Below are 21,659 nucleotides of genomic sequence, written 5' to 3'. Positions count from 1 at the left end.
ATTAAGCGTATGCGTGAATATTGTTTGGTTTATTTGGTGAGTTGTTAGGATTCATATTGTTATGTGATTTTGTTAGGGTTATTATTTTTTTGCAGATTTAGTAAGTATTAATAAGTCATGTAGGTGTTGTTGTATTTCGTTGTGAAGGCATTATTATGGATTGTTGATCGAGGTGGTAAAAAATTATATTGTAATTTATTTTTCCAATTTGATAGTGTTGTGATTGTGTCGTTGTAATTATTGTTTTATTAATGTGGTTTGACAATATTTGTGGTAAGCATTATTGGTTATGATAATGTTTGTCCATGGTATTTATATTAGTTAGATATCAGAAATAGAGAATTCTGCATCTTCACATACAAGCAGGACTACGTTATCCACATTACCAAGGGAAATGCCTTTATGTTATTGTGGTATTCAAAGTAGGATACAATACTCAAAAACTCGTAAGAATCCAGGGAGAAAATTTTATGGTTGTGGAAGATATAACGGGACAAATAGTCATTGTCGGTTTTTTGAATGGTGCAACGAAATGGATCAAGTGGAAGAATTACAAACAATAGTGTCTGGGCATATTTGTGATATATCTGAGTTACAGGTTAAATTTGACAAGTTGAGAGAGGAGTTAAATGTTACAAATAAGAAGGTAGAAGTTGTGGAAGAAATGGTGATGGATGTTTTGAAGATGGTGAAAACAAATGAGATTAAAATGAGGAACAAATTTATTGTGGTTTGGATCATAGTGTTTGTCTTGGCTGGAATTATAATGATATGAAGAACAATTGTTAAATATTGTGATTAGTTTAATTTACTATTAAATATAATGTACGTTTATGTTATTTTGAAGTTTGATTTAGTATTAAATGAAATGTACGTTTATGTTATTTTGAAATCGAAGTGCATGAAAAATTAGTTTGGAAATACGTAGGAAAAAATGATGGTTTGTTGGAAGGTTATTAGGTTCATATGAGAATGTGAATAATGCAAGAGTGACATTTAGAATGAAATGAGGAATATTTAATTTTTGATTGTTAGTTTCACATTTTTTTAAAAGTGAATTGGGTTATTTCAATTAATTTAATTTAGTAATGTAACATGAATGCAATTTTTGAATTGAAGAAGCTTACGATAATACATAATTCATCTTCTAACCATTTATGACTAGTTAAAATTGGTTTGTGATGAAATTAACGACAGTAGGATCAAAGTAATTAGCTTAGGTTCAAGAATTTTAAGAAAGTAGTAAAATGTAAAATAGTTAATGTACATATAGTTTAGGAATTTTTTTTTAATATCGAAGTCAAGTAGTTCTAGCATGAAGTAATTTAGTATTTATTATTTATAATATAGATATGTTAAAAAAAGTAAAAATATATTTAAGTTTTTTAATCTAAGGAAATTGCAATGTAAACGTCGCCCAATTATTAATTTTACATGGGCCAAATTTTAAGTAACCGAAATCGAGTACAAAAATTACTAAGGTGGTGTTTATATATATATATATGATGATCCAATTACTAATCCTAAAGCCCAAAAGGATAAATGTAATATGGGCCTACAAGACCTCGTAATCCAATTATTTAGTGGCTTGGTTCCGCTTGGGTGACTGTTGGGTATTAGTAATTAGAAGTTAAAAGGTCTCATTGTTTCAAAATTCCTAAAGCCAAACCGTCAAACAGAAGGTTTCGTGAAATCTCTGTTTTGTGTTGGAGAGCAATGGCGGCAAGAAGACAAACATCGATTAAGGAGATGAAGACTTTAGGGTGGTTCGTGACGTTTCATCGGAAAAAAAAGGTAATTTTAAGATTCTGTTTACGTTTTTAAAGTTATTTGGTTGACAATTTTTAGTTTTCTTCTTAGCCTTTTGGAAAAGTAGAGGAAGACTTCTGGAACGATTTTAAGGATGAATTGGGTGGTATCTGGACACTAATTGATGAAAAGGAAAACAAGCACGAACTGAAATGTGAAGTCATCCGGGAAGAAGCCCTACTGACAGATGGTTGGGGTTTCTTGCGAAATTTTTATGGGATGACCGGAGATCATTCCATCATGTTTCGCTACGTAGGGTTGAGGTTGTTTGACATTACTGTATGGAGAAAGCCATCGAACCTAAAATCCATAGATGAAGCTGCAAACCCTTCGCATTCATCTCGTAAACCTAAACCGGTAACTCCATCTGAAAGTCGGCCACCAACCTATACGAAAAAAGTGTTCAAAGTAGTGCTGACTGAGAACAAAGCAACTGGAAGACAATTGGTCAGTATATTTTAATTTTTGTCTTTTTAAAAATATAACCTTTTTTTTATGAATAGGGAAAGTACAAAATTATTATTTTTTTTCTGACAGAGCTTGCCGGTTGATTTTGGAGATCATTTGCGTAAGAGAAGATGGAAAACATTAAATATTTGTGGTCCTGTGGAGATGGTCAAATGTTCTGTCATCATTCCTTCTGAGGGAAGGAAATATGTAAAACTTGGGAAAGATTGGAAGTTTTTTTGTTACAAAAATAAGTTTGTTACAGAAGATGAACTTCAATTTTCATTTCCTCATGATAGACGCAATTTGGCCCATGTTATGAAGATTCAGAATTGATTATGGTAATTTTAATATTTATGTTTTAGGATTTATTTATAATATTTTGCTGTTATGAACTACACTTGATTAACAAAGTCAATCTGCTTTGTTATCATATATTATAAACATTATGCTTAGGGTTTCAAACTGACTAAGTTCAATTTTTATATATTTGACGTTTTTATATATTATATTATATTATGCATTTGTTATAATGGTCGTAGTTTTGATTTTGTGATGATTCATGTTTACAAAATTTGATGTTTCGGATGTTTGATTGCCCAATTAAATATTTAACTATTAGAAAAATGTCAATTGGTTTTGAACCTAAATTATGTTAATTTTAAAAAATCTGAATCTAATCCAAACCAGAATTTTGTGATTTTATGATAAGGATAGTAAATTTGATTTACATCATATTAAATACATGATAGATTGATTAATATAAAAGACAAGACATGTTTGAATAGTAAACTAATTAGATTTGGAGGAACAAAATAAACATTGAATTTTCGGTTTTAGGAAAAATTTTGTCCCACAATATTTGTTTAGGTTGGCTAATGGTTGAACTAACAAAAGACTTCCCATAGAACAACTTTTGAATATGGACGGATAGATAGCATTTTAGCACCATACGTTTTGAATATTTAATTTAGCCACATACCGTTAATTTTTTATGGCGATAATATATAATATATAAAAATTTAATTATATTTAATGTAGTTATTGGAAATGATGAATCTGTCCAAGAAAAGTGGCAGTAGTCATGCCAGCACAGTCCGCATGAAGGTAGCACAGCAATTATGATATACGGCATTGATAGTCATACTGTCATGTGTTTATTGATTTGAAGAAGAAATCAAGCAACTTGCCACGTCTTAAGCCTATCCAATATCCATGATTACTAATACAATGAGGATACAAAATTTTGTTCCAATGAGTCAGAATATTAAAATACTCATTTTTAAATGATATTAATTGAATAATTTTAATGAAATAATATATTAATTTAATTAAAATTAAGTGTTTATTTTCTTTTATTTAACAATGTCATAAAAAAAAATTTGTTTGATATTTTTCCTTTGAAATAAATATATTCATTTAAGTGTGTGATCTTAAACTCTTAATAATTGGGCAATATACGATTAATATGTTTTTTGGTTGTAGTTACTAGTAAGTCAGTTAATTTGTAAAATACAAGTTACAAGTTTAAAAAATAAAACTTACAACTAATATTTAATAATACTTTTTATTGACATTTAAAACAAAAGGTTTTTTAATATACCATCAATGTCAATTTTAAACAAAACATTACTAGTAAGTCAGATAATTTGTAAAATAAGTTACAAGTTTCAACTTTTACAAAAAAAAAGTTTGAAGTAATACTTAATAATAGTTGTTATGTAAATTTTAAACAAAATTTGACTAGAATTTCTAAATTACAAATGACAAGTTTCTAAACGTTGTTTCAGTTTTTGACATTGGAATGAATATTGGGAAGTTACAAAACAATTTTTTTGTATCTTGTTTGTTGAATGTACTAGTTAACTATATATATGTGTGTGTATATATATTATTTAATTGATTTAGTGGTTAATTATGTACCTATCTATGTACCTCATTTAATCTATTAATTAACCATGTACCTATGTACTGAAAGACATTTCATGAGGGTTTTATGCCTGCAATTAAATCATTCCAATAAGCAATGATGATTTCAGATGTATGCAGTAATTAATAATGACATCATATAAAAAATTAGTATTAAAAATTTAATTATATAATTATTTATTATTAACACAATAATTTGATAGGGTTTGGGAATTCAATTACAAACATGTACAATTTTTGTTTTTCAAAAGAGGACAATAATCATTTCAAAATTCTATAAATAAATATTTTTAAAAATATGAATAATGGAACATTTAATTAATAAGTAAAAAAATAATGTCAGTTGACAAATTTTGTAATATATTAAATTAAATTAAGGTAATTTGTTAATTAGGTTACAAAATAATATATATTTTTATTTATGGTAATTGGAATTAAAAGAATGCAGATCAGATAAATTTCATGAAAATTAATTATAAAAGTTACGAATGTTTAACAAAAAAATTATCTTAATCGATACCCCACAACAACAACAACTAAATTTTCAAAACGTTTATCAGTAGATATTCAGAGTGAAAAACTTTTTCCAACTTGAGGACGTCACCCGCTTTGAATTTTCCAGCCTTCATAAATTGCATCCATGCAGAACTCAAATAACACTCTTTAGCATGGCGGGACGATCTTCTGCTTATATATGATTCATATTATATTTTTTGATTGACATCAAATAAAAAACAATATGCATAATCATTTATGTTCCAAGCAACGACGTATTTAACAATAAAATTCTGCCAGCAAACAGTTGAATAATAATTAGTAAAGTATATTATATTAATAATCATATGTTACTTATATTAATTATTCAGTAAAAATATTGAAAGTTCAATAATAAATTTTTTTTAACTAATTTATTAACTCACCAATGGTTGTTTCCCTGTAGCTGCTGCCTTTGTTAGAGTCAAATACCATGGTGGATATATTGGCAGGTTATGTTCCGGTTCGTCATTAGGTTGTGGTGGTGGTGGAATTATTAGTTCCAGATCTCTTGCTTCATCCTCATTGGCTTGTTGTATTATGTAATTGTTACTGATAACAAAAAATTTGAACATTCAATTAATTAAAAGTATCACAATAAACAAGTTAATAAATATTGTAAATTAATTCTCACCTTATATTTTCAATGTTTGGATTGTGGGGATAAATAATTTCTTCACCAGCCATATTAAAAATTCGCATATCAAATCTACTATTACCTTTATACCAAAAATCAATTGTATGTTTTTTTTTATACCATAAAATTGGAGTATTTCCTTTACTCCTTCTTCAAAAAAATCCGACTATGGGACCAATATTTTTTAAACCAACAGTGAAAGTGTTTCCTTTTGGATCAACAGTTTCGCATACACTTAACTTCCCTTTCCATTGTTTATAAAATACATACTTCCAAAATATTTTTCCCTGCAAACAAAAATATATAAATAAATTAACAATGACATATATAATGCAAAAATTTGTTTATAAATATATAAAAAAAATTATAATAACATTAAATACCTTTTTTGGACTCAGAAAAGAACTGAAGTGTGTTACCAATGGCCTAACAATAAAGAAAATAGCATTTATCATCAAATTAAAAATTAAATCCTATGCATTCTGCATACATGCAATCAGTGGAAGACAGTAATAATAATGAACATTTTCATTTGGGTTAATCATGTTGAAATAAGATAAATTGTGAATCTTAAAAGCAATAAAATAACGTAATGCATAGAATGAAACTTTATTTTTTTTTAAAAATTTGAAATCTGGAAAAAATAAGAAATATGAAGAATTACTGTAAAAGGCTAAACTCATGCAATAAAAACATAAATTAAACTTATAGACGATTTTTGTTTGCAAAAATGACGCTATGAAAAGGCCATTTATGTAAATTAGAGGGAAGAACATGACAAAAAAAAATTGAAGTAGAAGATGAAAGACAAATATCGGCAAGTACAACCCTAAACACATGCAATAAAAACATAAATGAAAATTACACATGATTTTTGTTTCGAAAAACGACGCTATGATCGGCCATGAATGTAAATCAGAGGAAAGAAGATGAGAAAAAAAATTTACAAAAACAAGTTGAAAGACAAATATCACCAACTATTGGAAAACCCTAAACACATGCAATAACAACATAAATGAAACTTAAAAACAATTTTTGTTTGGAAAAACGACGCTATGATCGGCCATGTATGTAAATAAGAGGGAAGAAGATGACAAAAAAAAAATTTACAATAAAAAGTTGAAAGACAAATATCTCCAACAACTGGAAATCCCTAAACACAGGCAATAACAACATAAATGAAACTTACAAAGGATTTTTGTTTGGAGGAACGGCGTTATCATCAGCCATGTATGTAGATGAGAGAGAAGAAGATGAGAGAGTTTTACTTTTTAGATGAAGAAGATGAAAGGGAACAATTTTACATTTATTTGTCTCTGATGCAAATAAACCGTCAGTCTTATAATTTACAAGCGGTGAGTAATGATTACTCTCCGAAGAATGCAATAAAGGGGTTCACCTTTTTTATGACGATAATATATAATATATAAAAATTTAATTATATTTAATGTAGTCATTGGAAATGATGAATCTGTGCAAGAAAAGTGGCAGTAGTCATGCCAGCACAGTACGAATGAAGGTAGCACAACAATTATGATATACGGCATTGATAGTGATACACTGATACTGCCATGGGTTTATTGAATTGAAGAAGAAATGAAGCAACTTGCGACGTCTTAAGTGAGGAACTGAGGATACAAAATTTTGTTCGAATGAGTGAGAATTACTGATATATTTAAATGATATTAATTAAATAATTTTAATGAAATAATTTATTAATTTAATTAAAAATAAGTGTTTATTTTTTTATTTAACAATGTCATAAAATAAAGTTTGTTTGATATTTTTCCTTTCAATTAAAAATATTCATTTAAGTGTGTGATGTTAAACGGTTAGTGTGTGTTTGGTTTACCATCAAAAATCGTTGTTTTTAACGAAAACGTAAAAACACGCTTTCCAAAGCACCAAATGACAAAGCAATAATTTGGATCATTCACGTTTAACGGCCGTTTGTGACTTTTTAACGATAAAACAAAGATTCTGAGAATATGTTACTTCTCAGTTTGGTGCTTTGGAATGTGTGTTTGCTCCGTTTAACGAAATTCAACAATAAACCAAACATGCTCTTAATAATTGGACAATATACGATTAATATGTTTTTTGGTTGTATTTACTAGTAAGTCAGTTAAAATAAAGTTTATAATTATTATAATTAAAAGATAAATATATAAATTTTAATTAAAAAAATTATAAAATATTAATTTAAAAAAATTTAATTTAAATATTTACTTTAAATTTAATGATAGATAAAAATTACAAATTTAATAAATGAATATATAATTTACACTTTTACCCTTGGATTGAAAATGAGTATAATATTATTTATTGTAAATAATAATAATTACAATAAAATTATATTAATAGGTATAATTTTAAAAAAAAATAATGATAAGAATAATAATAAATATTAAAAAAATAATAAGAATCATAATAAATAATAATGATACTAATTATAATAAATATTATTAATATTAATAAAAATAAAAAGTGTTATTATTTTAATTTTATAAACACATATTATTTTATTTTTTTTATATTTTCACTTTTTGATATCAATATTTAAATAATTGAAATTTTTTTAATATAAAAAATATGTACAATAAACCTTAAAAATAGATAAACAAACTTTAATATATATAAAAGTGAGAAGATAGAAATATTAATATTTAATTTTCATATTTAACTTATATTTAATTTATATATATATATATATAAATTAAATCTTAAATAATATATATATATATATATATATATATATTAAATATTTAATATTTAATATATATATATATATATATAAATTAAATATTAATATTAAATAATTATATTTAATTTAAGGTATTATATATTAAATATTAATATTATATATATATATATATATGAAAAAGAGTATTAAATAATAATTATTTATTAAGTAGTTAATGTGGCCAGAACGGCCCGTTCCAAAAGTGGAACGACCCGTTCTGGACTCATTTCCTGTCCCAAAATTTGCTACCAGAACGGCCCGTTCGAAATTTAATATTTTCTTATTTAAATATGTAAACTTATAATATGTTAACCTACTAGGCCACTACAATGCAAATGCATACCTTCAATAATATAAATTAATTCATTTAGGATGTGTTATATATACACTAAAATATAATATAAAAATAATAAAAGAAATACTAATAATACACTTTTAGTTACAATCTTTTAAATACACTTTTTTATTAATTAAAATTTATTAAAAAAACAATTTGGTAGATTGTATATATTATTTAATAATTTTTTCTTATGGTAATTTAAGATCAATAATTTATATTATAACACAATTATTTTTATCTATTGATAATTTATTTTAAAAATAATAAAATTTAATTAATTCAAAAACAAAGATGAAATTAATTAGATAAAAGGTTAAGAAAAATGTTAAAATTGTTTCTCAAAAAACAATTTTAAAAACATTCTTATGTAAAATAGTATTTCAGATTTAATAAATAGAAGTTAATTGAAATGGAAAATTAATATATGAAAAAGAAAACGTTAGATTTAGATGTTAAGTTGTAATCACTGAGTCCTTTTTCCTTATGAAGATCCTCGAATGTCGGTTACCAAAATTTGTGGTCATCCAAACGAGCACTACTTTATAATTTGTCTTTCTTTCATACTTTTGACTGTGAATTTATTTCATATGACAATGATATTGAGTTTAATTTATTGCATAATCGATTATGTATGTACATAATCGATTATGTATGTACATAATTGATTATGCAGCGCATAATCAATTATGCTCATATATAATCGATTATGCATTGATATAATCGATTATGGCTCAGTATAATCGATTATGTCAGCCCATAATCGATTATGCACCATGCATAATCGATTATGATGGTAGTATATTTTTTTTCAATTTTTAATGTCTTTTCAGGTTTTGGGCAGGGTATTTACGGGTTTTTACAAATCTTACGTGGCTTTCTTCTCGTTTTTTCGCTTTTGTGCGAGGATGGCAACGACGCTTCTTCCCCCTTTTCTTCGCCTTTCCATCGTTGCAAATTACCATAAACAAACACCCCTTTTCTTCGCCTTTCCTTCTTCGTAAATAGTAAATCACTGGATGTAAACAGGGGTTTAATTCTGTAAATTAAATGATTAATAAATCATGCTGACGTTGAACTTCGATTTTGTAATAGAATAAAATATATTAATAAATTTTAAACAACATATGTATATATAACATTTAATTTGAATATTTAAACGTAAGAAAGTTAGTACCAATAACTTTATTCAACCAATGCAATAAAAAATAAGTATAATGCATAACATTTTTGAATACTACGTACACACGTATTGTAATACCCATTTTTTTTATTATTATTAATTATCAATGGCATTTTCGTAAATTTTATAAAGGTATAGGGGTATTCTTGTAATTTTATTACTGATGGCATTTTCGCAATTTTAAAAAAATTTAAGGGGTGTTTTGGTAACTTGGAACGGGCCGTTCCAAAAGCAAAACGGGCCGTTCCAAGCTTAAAAATTATACTAAATTTTTTTAGTGAGAACGGGCCCAGAACGGGCCGTTCCAACTAGGAGAACGGGCCGTTCTGACTTTGGAACGGGCCATTCTGGAGGGAGAACGGGTCGTTCCGGAAGGAGAACGGGCCGTTCTGGATGAGTCTCGGAACGGGCCGTTCTGATTTTAGAACGGGCCGTTCTGCTTTTTGGGAACGGCCGTTCCGATTTTGGAACTGGCCGTTCCAGTTTAAAAATTTGCGTACATTTGAAAGATTCGGAACGGGCCGTTCCGAATTCAATACGGGCCGTTCCGGGTGACTCTGGTTGCCTATAAATAGGGGCCAGGGGGGGTGAAAAAAAATATACTGAGAAAAGAGAATCCTAGAGAGAGAAAGAGGAGAGAGAGAGAAAGAAAAAGAGGGGAGGAGAAAAGAAAAGAGGAGAGAGAAAGAGGAATCCAGTAGAGGAGGTTCTGCTAGGGGAGAGAAAAGAGGAGAGAAGAGGAGATTCTGCCCGAGTTTCGGCCCTTGCTTAAGGAGAGAGGTGGAGGTTCTGCCCGAGTTTCAGTTCAGGTTTATCCAAGTAAGGGTAGTGCTTATAAAATTAATCTAGTATATATGAGCATGATAGGAATAGTATAATTTTAATATGCTATTTTATGTGGAGATTTTCATTTCATATAGTATAATTTGGATCAATTGATGGTTGTTTTGGATATTTATATTATTATTATATTGACAAATTGGCATGGTTATGGTTATGTTTAATTATGGAATATGCTATGTATGTGGTTTGGAAAAGTAAATAGGACTTAAAGGAGTAAGGTTATGGTATGGATTAGATCTCTTGGTGAGATCAGGATATAATCTTTGGAAAAATATGAAATTTGGGAATCCCATGGTGAGGATTCCAATGTGGAACTTTTCCAAAGGTTATATGATAAACCACTTCAGATGTTAGGTGGATTCTGAAGTACTCCTCTAAGTATTCTATTTGCTACCGGTATGGGGGCAAGGCCGAGTCATACCGATGGATGAAGTGGCCATGATCACCAGGGTTACGTGACGACGTAATCCAACTGTATATTTTCCATGAGAGGTTAGGTGTGGGACATGGGTTGCTGACATGTTTCACCGTATCAACACTTGGTTTGGATGGTGTTGAGGCCAACATTTGGTTTGGATGTGTTGGTTACATCATGGATTATACAGTGGTGTGACTTTGTTTTGGATATGGAATCTGTATACATATGGTATGGATTGTATACATTGGTTATGGATTATTTTATTATCATAAAATATGTATATATTGGCATGGACGTGTATACATTATATTTTGGGTTGGTCTATATTTAGAATGGAAAATGACTTGTTGGTCTGGATAAATACTGTGGATAAATATTTGTTTAATGATATTTTATTATGATATACTATGGTTGGTTTTATATGTGCTAACCCTTGTGTTTCCATGTGGTTTGGACTGTGATGATCTCACTATGTGGGGGAGCAGATCAGGTGTGAGGCCTTGGGATAGCAAGGAGTCTTTTGGGGTAGCTGCTTTGAGAAGTGGCTAGACGTAGAGCTTGACCAGCACCTAGGGTGTCTAACTTATATTTCATGATGTTACTATTGGATTACTGTATAATTTTACCAAGAATGACTCTGATATAATTATGTTTGATATTATGAAATAATTTTTTTTCACTCTATCGTAGCTGGCTTTTGCTCTATTTTCTTTATTTTATATTATTTTATTTTGGCTGGTTATTAATGTGACGACCTAGGGTGGGTCGTTACAATTTTGGTATCAGAGCTGGTCGAGTCTCTTTAGGGTTTGTGGGAAATGGTCTTATTATGTTTCTGTTGAGTGGAAATAGATTTTTTTTTTTGAAAGGAATTTCTTATGTGTTTTAGTGTAAACTCATGGGTTCCTTGATCTTTTATCTTTATTAGGATGGTTGGTAGGGGAAACCATTCTCATCCTTCTTCAGGTGTAGATGAGCGGCAGATTGCTCAGGCTATGGAGCTAATTGCTGCTGCTATTGGACAACAGAATACTTTGTTGGCTCAGATGGAGACCAACCGGGCTGCAGCTGAAGCAGCTAGGACTGAAGTATCTGATGAATATAGGGGCTTGTCAGAGTTCAGAAAAGGGAATCCTCCTCAATTTACAGGTGTTAATGGACCTGAAATTGTTGATCAATGGATTGAAGAGATGGAGAAAATCTTTATGGTGATGCATTGTCCTGAGGAAAGGAAGCTAGTTTATGCTGTTTATATGTTGGTGGGTGAGGCTAGTTTCTGGTGGAAAGGTGCTCAAGCTATGATGGAAGCTAGAGGGGAGGTGATAAATTGGGAAAATTTCAAAAAGGTATTCCTAGAGAAATATTTTCCAGATAGCGCCAGATATGCTAAGGAAGCTGAATTTTTGAGATTGCAACAAGGAAATATGTCAGTACAAGAGTATGTGGTCAAGTTTGAACACTTGGCTAGGTATTATTCTCAAGCTATCACTGAAGCCTGGAGATGCAGGAAGTTTAGTGAGGGTCTAAGATTTGAGCTGAAAAAGACTATTGTCCCTATGGGGATTGTGGAATTCCCAGTTCTAGTTGAAAAGGCAAAAACAGTTGAGAGATTTGAAGGAGGAAATAGAGTGGCAAAGGGTCTAGAGGGATCATCTGGATTTGGGAGGGGGAAACATCCTCAAAAGAGACCATCTCAGTTTCAAATTGGAAATGCTAATAAGAAACCGATGGGGACTACTACCACAAGAGATGTTCAGAGTATTAGATGTTATATCTGTGGAGGCCCACATATGATGAAGGACTGTTCTACAAAGAACTATACGTGTTTTAAATGTGGCAAGGTGGGTCACATGGCTAAAGATTGCATTGTCAAAAATATTCCAGCTAGAGAGAACCAGAAAGTGGATCGGCCTACTGCAGCAGGTCGTGTCTTTGCTTTAACAGGTGCTGAAGCTGAAACGACATCTGAGCTGGTAAAAGGAAAGGGCAAAGCTGATGGTAATGATATTTCTATTTTATTTGATTCTGGTGCTTCACATTCTTTTATTTCTTATGAATGCGTGGCAAGGTTAAATTTAGTTGTGAGTTCTTTGTGTGTGGATCTAGTTGTTTCTACCCCAGCTTCAGGGTCTGTTTTGACTTCTGAGGTTTGTTTGAGATGTCCAGTGGAGGTGGAAGGGCGTTGTTATAAAGTGAATTTGTTTTGTTTACCTCTATCCGATTTGGATGTGATTTTAGGGATGGATTGGCTTTCTGCCAATAGGATTTTGATAGATTGTTCAGAGAAGAAATTAATCTTTCCTACTGATGAACAGGAGAGATTTATTTCTAATAGACAGGTAGATGGATTGTTGAAGGATGGAGCTCTTGGGTTTATGATCTTATCTTTTATTAGTGTAGAGAATGAAAAGTTGTTGAATAGTATTGATGTTGTTAGAGAATTTCCAGAGGTTTTTCCGGATGATGTTCCGGGATTACCACCAAAGCGAGAGTTAGAGTTTAGTATTGATCTTATACCAGGGGCGGGACCAGTGTCCATTTCTCCTTATAGAATGGCACCAGCGGAGTTATCTGAATTGAAGAAGCAGGTTGAAGAACTTTTGGAGAAGCAGATGATCAGACCTAGTGTATCTCCGTGGGGAGCACCAGTGTTATTGGTAAAAAAGAAGGATGGTGGTGTGAGGTTATGTGTGGATTACAGGCAGTTAAATAAATTGACAATCAAGAATAAATATCCATTGCCAAGAATAGATGATTTGATGGATCAGTTAAGGGGAGCTACTATTTTCTCCAAGATTGATTTGAGATCTGGATATCACCAAATTCGGGTAAAGGAAGAGGACGTACCAAAGACTGCTTTCAGGACTCGGTATGGCCATTATGAGTATGTTGTCATGCCTTTTGGAGTGACGAATGCTCCAGCTATTTTCATGGATTATATGAACAGGATTTTCAGACCCTTTCTGGATAAGTTTGTGGTGGTGTTCATTGATGATATTCTGGTTTATTCTAAATCTATGGAAGAACATAGAGAACATCTGAGGATAGTTTTGCAGGTATTGAAGGAGAAACAATTATTTGCAAAGTTGTCAAAATGTGAGTTTTGGTTATCTGAAGTTAAGTTCTTGGGTCATGTGATTTCTGCACAAGGAATTGCAGTTGATCCTACTAAGGTGGAAGCGATTTTGAGGTGGGAGCGTCCAAAATCAGTTACTGAAATTAGAGGTTTTGTGGGATTGGCTGGCTATTATAGAAGATTCATAGAAGGATTTTCTAAAATAGTTATGCCTTTGACACAGCTGACCAGGAAGGATCATCCTTTTATATGGACGGAGGAGTGTGAAAGGAGTTTTCAAGAGTTAAAGGAAAAGTTGACTTCGTCTCCAGTGTTGATTCTGCCAGATCCTAATAAATCTTTTGAGGTTTATTGTGATGCATCTCATCAAGGTTTAGGATGTGTTCTTATGCAAGATAGACAGGTTGTGGCTTATGCATCTAGGCAGTTAAAGACTCATGAACGAAATTATCCTACGCATGATCTAGAGTTGGCTGCGGTGGTTTTTGCTTTGAAGATTTGGAGACATTATCTCTATGGAGCAAAGTTTGATGTGTTTAGTGATCATAAGAGTTTGAAATATTTGTTTGATCAGAAAGAGTTAAATATGAGGCAAAGGAGGTGGATTGAGTTTTTGAAAGATTATGACTTTCAGTTAATGTACCATCCAGGTAAAGCAAATGTGGTGGCAGATGCTTTGAGTAGAAAATCTCTTCATATGTCTTACCTGATGGTTAAAGAGATGGAGTTAGTAGAGAAATTCAGGGATATGAATCTTAATGTTGTGATTGCCTCAGATTTTATTAGTTGTGGTATGACTACCATTACTAGTGATTTCTTGGAGATGGTGAAACAAAAACAAGTTCAGGATATGAGATTGAATAAGGTTAGAGAGTTGTTGGGTTCTGAGAAAGCTGAAGGATTTGAACAAGATATGGATGGAATCTTGAGGTACAAGGGTAGAATTTGTATTCCACAAGATAAAGAGTTGAAGAAGTTGATACTTGAGGAAGGTCATAAAAGTAAATTGAGTGTACATCCGGGTATGACAAAAATGTATCAAGATTTGAAGAAAATGTTCTGGTGGAATGGTATGAAGAGGGAGATAGCTGAGTATGTTGCATCTTGCATTGTGTGTCAAAAAGCTAAAGTAGAACATCAAAAACCAGGAGGTTTGTTACAAATGATGGAAGTGCCAGAATGGAAATGGGATAGTATAACCATGGATTTTGTTGTTGGATTACCAAGATCTGCTAAGAATTGTGATTCTATTTGGGTGATCGTGGATAGATTAACTAAGTGTGCTCATTTCCTTCCAATGAATATAAAGTGGTCCTTGGAAAAGTTAACTCAATTGTATATTAAGGAGGTTGTTAGATTACATGGTGTACCCTCCAGTATCATCTCTGATAGGGATCCTCGTTTTACATCCCGATTTTGGCAAAGTTTGCATCAAGCGTTAGGGACTAAGTTGAGGCTCAGTTCTGCTTATCACCCACAAACTGATGGGCAGTCTGAGAGGACTATCCAATCTTTGGAGGACTTGTTGAGAGCTTGTATTTTGGATCATCTAGGGAATTGGGAAGAGATGTTGCCTTTGGTCGAGTTCACTTATAATAACAGTTTTCATGCAAGTATAGGAATGGCACCATTTGAGGCTCTGTATGGGAGGAAATGTCGAACACCTTTGTGTTGGTTTAAAGAGGGAGAATCAGTGATGGTGGGGCCAGAGATCATCTTACAGACTACTGAAAAGGTGAAACAAATTCAGGAAAGAATGAGAGCTGCTCAGAGTCGGCAAAAGTCTTATGCAGACAAAAGGAGGAAACTTTTGGAGTTTTCAGAAGGAGAACATGTGTTTTTGAAAGTAACTCCTACCACAGGTGTGGGAAGAGCTATCAAAGCTAAGAAGTTGAATCCTAAGTTTATTGGGCCGTATCAAATTCTCAAGAGGATTGGACCAGTGGCATATCAGATTGCATTACCTCCATTCCTTTCTAATCTGCATGATGTGTTCCATGTTTCACAACTGAGGAAATATATTCACGATCCAAATCATGTATTGGAATCAGAGGCAGTACAAGTTAAGGAGAATTTAACTTTTGAGAAACAGCCAGTTTCAGTGGCAGATAAGAAAGTTAAACAGTTGCGAGGTAAATCTATCAATTTGGTGAAAGTTATTTGGGATGAGATTACTAATGAAGCTACTTGGGAGTTGGAGGAAAGGATGAAGGATCAATACCCATATCTCTTTTAGAGTAAGTGAATTTTCGAGGACGAAAATTTTTGTTGTTGGAGAGAATTGTAATACCCATTTTTTTTATTATTATTAATTATCAATGGCATTTTCGTAAATTTTATAAAGGTATAGGGGTATTCTTGTAATTTTATTACTGATGGCATTTTCGCAATTTTAAAAAAATTTAAGGGGTGTTTTGGTAACTTGGAACGGGCCGTTCCAAAAGCAAAACGGGCCGTTCCAAGCTTAAAAATTATACTAAATTTTTTTAGTGAGAACGGGCCCAGAACGGGCCGTTCCAACTAGGAGAACGGGCCGTTCTGACTTTGGAACGGGCCATTCTGGAGGGAGAACGGGTCGTTCCGGAAGGAGAACGGGCCGTTCTGGATGAGTCTCGGAACGGGCCGTTCTGATTTTAGAACGGGCCGTTCTGCTTTTTGGGAACGGCCGTTCCGATTTTGGAACTGGCCGTTCCAGTTTAAAAATTTGCGTACATTTGAAAGATTCGGAACGGGCCGTTCCGAATTCAATACGGGCCGTTCCGGGTGACTCTGGTTGCCTATAAATAGGGGCCAGGGGGGGTGAAAAAAAATATACTGAGAAAAGAGAATCCTAGAGAGAGAAAGAGGAGAGAGAGAGAAAGAAAAAGAGGGGAGGAGAAAAGAAAAGAGGAGAGAGAAAGAGGAATCCAGTAGAGGAGGTTCTGCTAGGGGAGAGAAAAGAGGAGAGAAGAGGAGATTCTGCCCGAGTTTCGGCCCTTGCTTAAGGAGAGAGGTGGAGGTTCTGCCCGAGTTTCAGTTCAGGTTTATCCAAGTAAGGGTAGTGCTTATAAAATTAATCTAGTATATATGAGCATGATAGGAATAGTATAATTTTAATATGCTATTTTATGTGGAGATTTTCATTTCATATAGTATAATTTGGATCAATTGATGGTTGTTTTGGATATTTATATTATTATTATATTGACAAATTGGCATGGTTATGGTTATGTTTAATTATGGAATATGCTATGTATGTGGTTTGGAAAAGTAAATAGGACTTAAAGGAGTAAGGTTATGGTATGGATTAGATCTCTTGGTGAGATCAGGATATAATCTTTGGAAAAATATGAAATTTGGGAATCCCATGGTGAGGATTCCAATGTGGAACTTTTCCAAAGGTTATATGATAAACCACTTCAGATGTTAGGTGGATTCTGAAGTACTCCTCTAAGTATTCTATTTGCTACCGGTATGGGGGCAAGGCCGAGTCATACCGATGGATGAAGTGGCCATGATCACCAGGGTTACGTGACGACGTAATCCAACTGTATATTTTCCATGAGAGGTTAGGTGTGGGACATGGGTTGCTGACATGTTTCACCGTATCAACACTTGGTTTGGATGGTGTTGAGGCCAACATTTGGTTTGGATGTGTTGGTTACATCATGGATTATACAGTGGTGTGACTTTGTTTTGGATATGGAATCTGTATACATATGGTATGGATTGTATACATTGGTTATGGATTATTTTATTATCATAAAATATGTATATATTGGCATGGACGTGTATACATTATATTTTGGGTTGGTCTATATTTAGAATGGAAAATGACTTGTTGGTCTGGATAAATACTGTGGATAAATATTTGTTTAATGATATTTTATTATGATATACTATGGTTGGTTTTATATGTGCTAACCCTTGTGTTTCCATGTGGTTTGGACTGTGATGATCTCACTATGTGGGGGAGCAGATCAGGTGTGAGGCCTTGGGATAGCAAGGAGTCTTTTGGGGTAGCTGCTTTGAGAAGTGGCTAGACGTAGAGCTTGACCAGCACCTAGGGTGTCTAACTTATATTTCATGATGTTACTATTGGATTACTGTATAATTTTACCAAGAATGACTCTGATATAATTATGTTTGATATTATGAAATAATTTTTTTTCACTCTATCGTAGCTGGCTTTTGCTCTATTTTCTTTATTTTATATTATTTTATTTTGGCTGGTTATTAATGTGACGACCTAGGGTGGGTCGTTACACGTATATATTAAACATAAAATACTGAAATTTGTCCAATTAAAGATGATTCATACCAACTTGCAAATTTAATTGATTTAATGGTTTATTATCTACCTATGTATGTACCTCATTTAATCTACTAATTAACCATGTACCTATGTAGTGGTTAATCATTGTATTTTTTGTTTTATTTATTTTATTTAGTTCTTAATTAAGTATCTATCCATCTATGTAGTGATTAATCATTGTATTTTTTATTTAAATTATTTAATTTAGTTGTTAATTAAGTATGTATCCATCTATGTACAGATTAATCATTGTATTTTTTATTTTAATTATTTTATATAGTTGTTAATTAACTATCTATCCATGTATGTAGTCATTAATCATTGTATTTTTCATTTTAATTATTTAATTTAGTTATTAATTAAGTATCTATCCATCTATGTAGCTCATTTAATCTACTAATTAATCACACACACACATATAAATGTATGAGGGGTCATCACGGTAATAATTTTTTTTTGGAAACGAAGTTAAATGGTGGAAGTGGTTGCATTTGGTAAAGTATTTGGACCAACTCAACACATGTAGCAGGCATGTGAAGATACACGACCTGTGATGTAACAACTGAACCCATGTACCAGGCATGTGAGGATACACGACCTGTCATGTAACGTCACCTATACAATTCTCGTGCAGGGATACTATCATTATTGGGATACTATCATTATTAAGGCAGATTTTGGGTCGGTGTTAGATGCCTTGTAAAAGCTACAAATTCTTGCTTCTTGCTTTTTTGCTTGGCAAAGTCAGATTTGACGTTTACATTATTGGGACGATGCATCATTATTGTAAATCACAAAATTCTGACACCAGAATCAAATATTTATGATTTTGCAGAATATTATCCTTGAGTTACGAAAACAAAAACTGGTAATTGTGCACAGGTAATAAATTCAACGTTAAAGCCATTTTGCTTTTTCTTAAAGCCATTTTCGTTTGTGGGAGTTAGTTTTCGTTTCTGTGTTCATTACTGCTTTCTCTCATGGCTAACATAGACAACATCAAAGAATCATTTGAAGTTTTACTTCGAAAAGGAGAGGTTTGTCATTTTAAACTATTACTATCTCATTTTGTTATCATTTGTTCGTATTGCAAAATATACTAATATTTATTTGGTTGTTATTTTTTGGTTGCATTGAAGACGAAGATTAAAGTCCCCATGTTTTTCATGCAAAAATGGGGTCATGAAATTAATGACAAAGTCTTTGTTGAAGACAACAATAGCAGAATCATGGCAACCGACGTTGAGCGAACGGTTACAAATGGAAAGATGACTACTTTTTTATCAACGGAATCGCAGAAGTTATAGATAACTTTTGTACTCATGGAACATGCAATGCTCATTTTGATTACATCGACTACAACCATTTCATAAGTTATTTCATTCCATTGCCTCCTTTTCCAATAGACGAAGACAAACTCCATGACAGACTAAATAGTGAAGGCAAAATTGTTGGTTGGGAAACCATAGTGACAGATACTTATCTGAAAGGAGCTTTGGTAAGTTTGACTTTCGTTGTTAATTTGATGAAGCATTAATAATTAATAAATTTATTACATACTTAATTATTTTCATTTTATTGAATAAAAAAAATTAGCCCATTCCCGCTGATATTAGGAGAAATGAGTTTCTTGGAGAAGAGAATAGTCAAAGACACGTTGATATTGTACTTCCAAGTGGTAGACAATTAAGGTGGTCACTCTTAAACTATAAATATCAGACTTTATTTGGGAGTGGTTGGTATGAGTTTGCAAGAAATAACGACTTAGTTGATGGGGACTTGTTGATTTTTGATAAAGTTAAAGGAGAAAGCAAGATATACCTATCTATTGAAGAACATCGCGGATAAGGTGCAATATAGTCAAATTCGTTTCATTAACCATTATGAAATAAACCTATGAACAATACTAATACTTGATATTTTTTAATTTTCAGGTAGTTGATCAGGCAATTACTTTGACACATTTTGGACATTTATTGTTCATTCATTTAAAATGTGATCAGGGGGGAATTTTTATTTTTAAATTGAACAAGTAAGTAGGTTTTAAGGGTTATTGTAAGCATATTAACCGAATCATTTGTTCCTAAATACTGAATGTGTTCATCTTAATGTAGATGTTTTCTTATGATATAGTTGTATCTATGTGACGGATGACTAAAATCTATGTATATATTTTGTATGTTGTTTTTCATTATTTATAATTTTAAACATATTATCAGTATTTGTTATGGATGTGGTTTATTTGTTATTTATTGTAGCCAAAGTGATGTATTTTTGATGTTGTTAAATTTATTTTATAAGGTCATTCATTAATGAGTTGATTATGTTGATTACTTGATTTGATGAATAAGGCATTTTGTTATGTAATTAATTTTAAAAAAATTTCTTTATATGATATCAGCACTTTTAAAGTATTGAATAAGCCATTTTTTTAATGAAGTTGTTCGTTGAAATTGCACTGAAAAAATATATAATATCAAATGTATAATATAAAATATTAAATTGATATAATATAATATATAGTAAAGAAATTGCAATTCATAATATGTTTAATAAATGAATACATCATCCTAAACATTAAAATACATAAAATAATGTAACAAGAGCATAAAAATAATAAAATTACATTAAACTTAGGTTGAAAGCAATGTCTCTTCACACACTATCATTTCGTGCTCATATTGCGTCACATGGCCAAAATTCCTATATTGTAAGGTCTCATCTATTGCATTCCATGTGCCAAAAAGTCTCGTTTCATTGTTGACAAATAAAATTGAATCATCTGAAGAACACGCTGGCAACATAAATCCTGGAAACTCATTACCGACTTGCATAGATGTCAACTTAGTCCAAGACGTGTCGACACCATATTCTTTCATTTCCCATATCTCGACCATGTAGTCCCAGCTTTCATCGCGCAGGACAGTACAAAATGCCAAACAATCTCTTATAATTCTCAAACAACAAAGACTATAGTCCTCTAACTTAACTTCAGTAGGAATATTTAGTTGATAAAATTTTGACTCAATTAAATTATAAGCCAAAATAACATCAACATTCCTTTCCCAGTTGGAAGCAATCCAGTGAAGACAATCGCCAAAATAGAGTCCCATACTTCCCTGATGAACAGAAATACAAGGATAGGTAATTGTCAAAAGGGAGTCATCTTGGAAATCCCTCCATGAAGCACCATTCACAGAATACACGACTGCGCAATGAGATGAATCACATTTACTAAGATAAATTTGAACCACAACATAATTGTCTTCAGATCGGTCATAACCAAATCCGTAGTAGTTCAGACCAAAATAATCACCACAGATTTTCATTATAGTACGTGGACATGGAAAAAAAGAACGAGTAAACCCGGTTGAGGGATTCCAAATGAAGAAGTATGTAGGAAGTCAAA

The 21,659-nt window shown here is 31.7% G+C and overlaps 2 protein-coding genes across 2 annotated transcripts; one reads left to right on the top strand and one right to left on the bottom strand.

Moving 5' to 3' along the window:
- Positions 1–532: 532 nt before the first annotated feature.
- LOC145953380 (uncharacterized) lies at positions 533–3,631 on the top strand. Its single transcript, XM_083067319.1, has 3 exons — positions 533–730; positions 1,861–2,256; positions 2,347–3,631. Exons 1-3 carry the CDS (start codon positions 533–535, stop codon positions 2,590–2,592), a joined length of 840 nt encoding a protein of 279 aa, XP_082923445.1. The 3' UTR covers positions 2,593–3,631.
- Positions 3,632–20,883: 17,252 nt separating this feature from the next.
- On the bottom strand, positions 20,884–21,579 carry LOC145953379 (F-box/kelch-repeat protein At3g06240-like). Its single transcript, XM_083067318.1, has one exon. The coding sequence runs from the start codon at positions 21,577–21,579 to the stop codon at positions 20,884–20,886; it is 696 nt and encodes a 231-aa protein (XP_082923444.1).
- Between the last annotated feature and the right edge of the window lie 80 nt (positions 21,580–21,659).

Source organism: Cajanus cajan, chromosome 11 (genome assembly GCF_000230855.2).
Source record: "Cajanus cajan strain Asha chromosome 11, NIPB_CcT2T_4, whole genome shotgun sequence".
Lineage (NCBI taxonomy): Eukaryota > Viridiplantae > Streptophyta > Magnoliopsida > Fabales > Fabaceae > Cajanus > Cajanus cajan.
The sequence above is the reverse complement of the archived record's forward strand: the minus strand, read 5'-3'. Positions and strand labels throughout refer to the sequence as shown.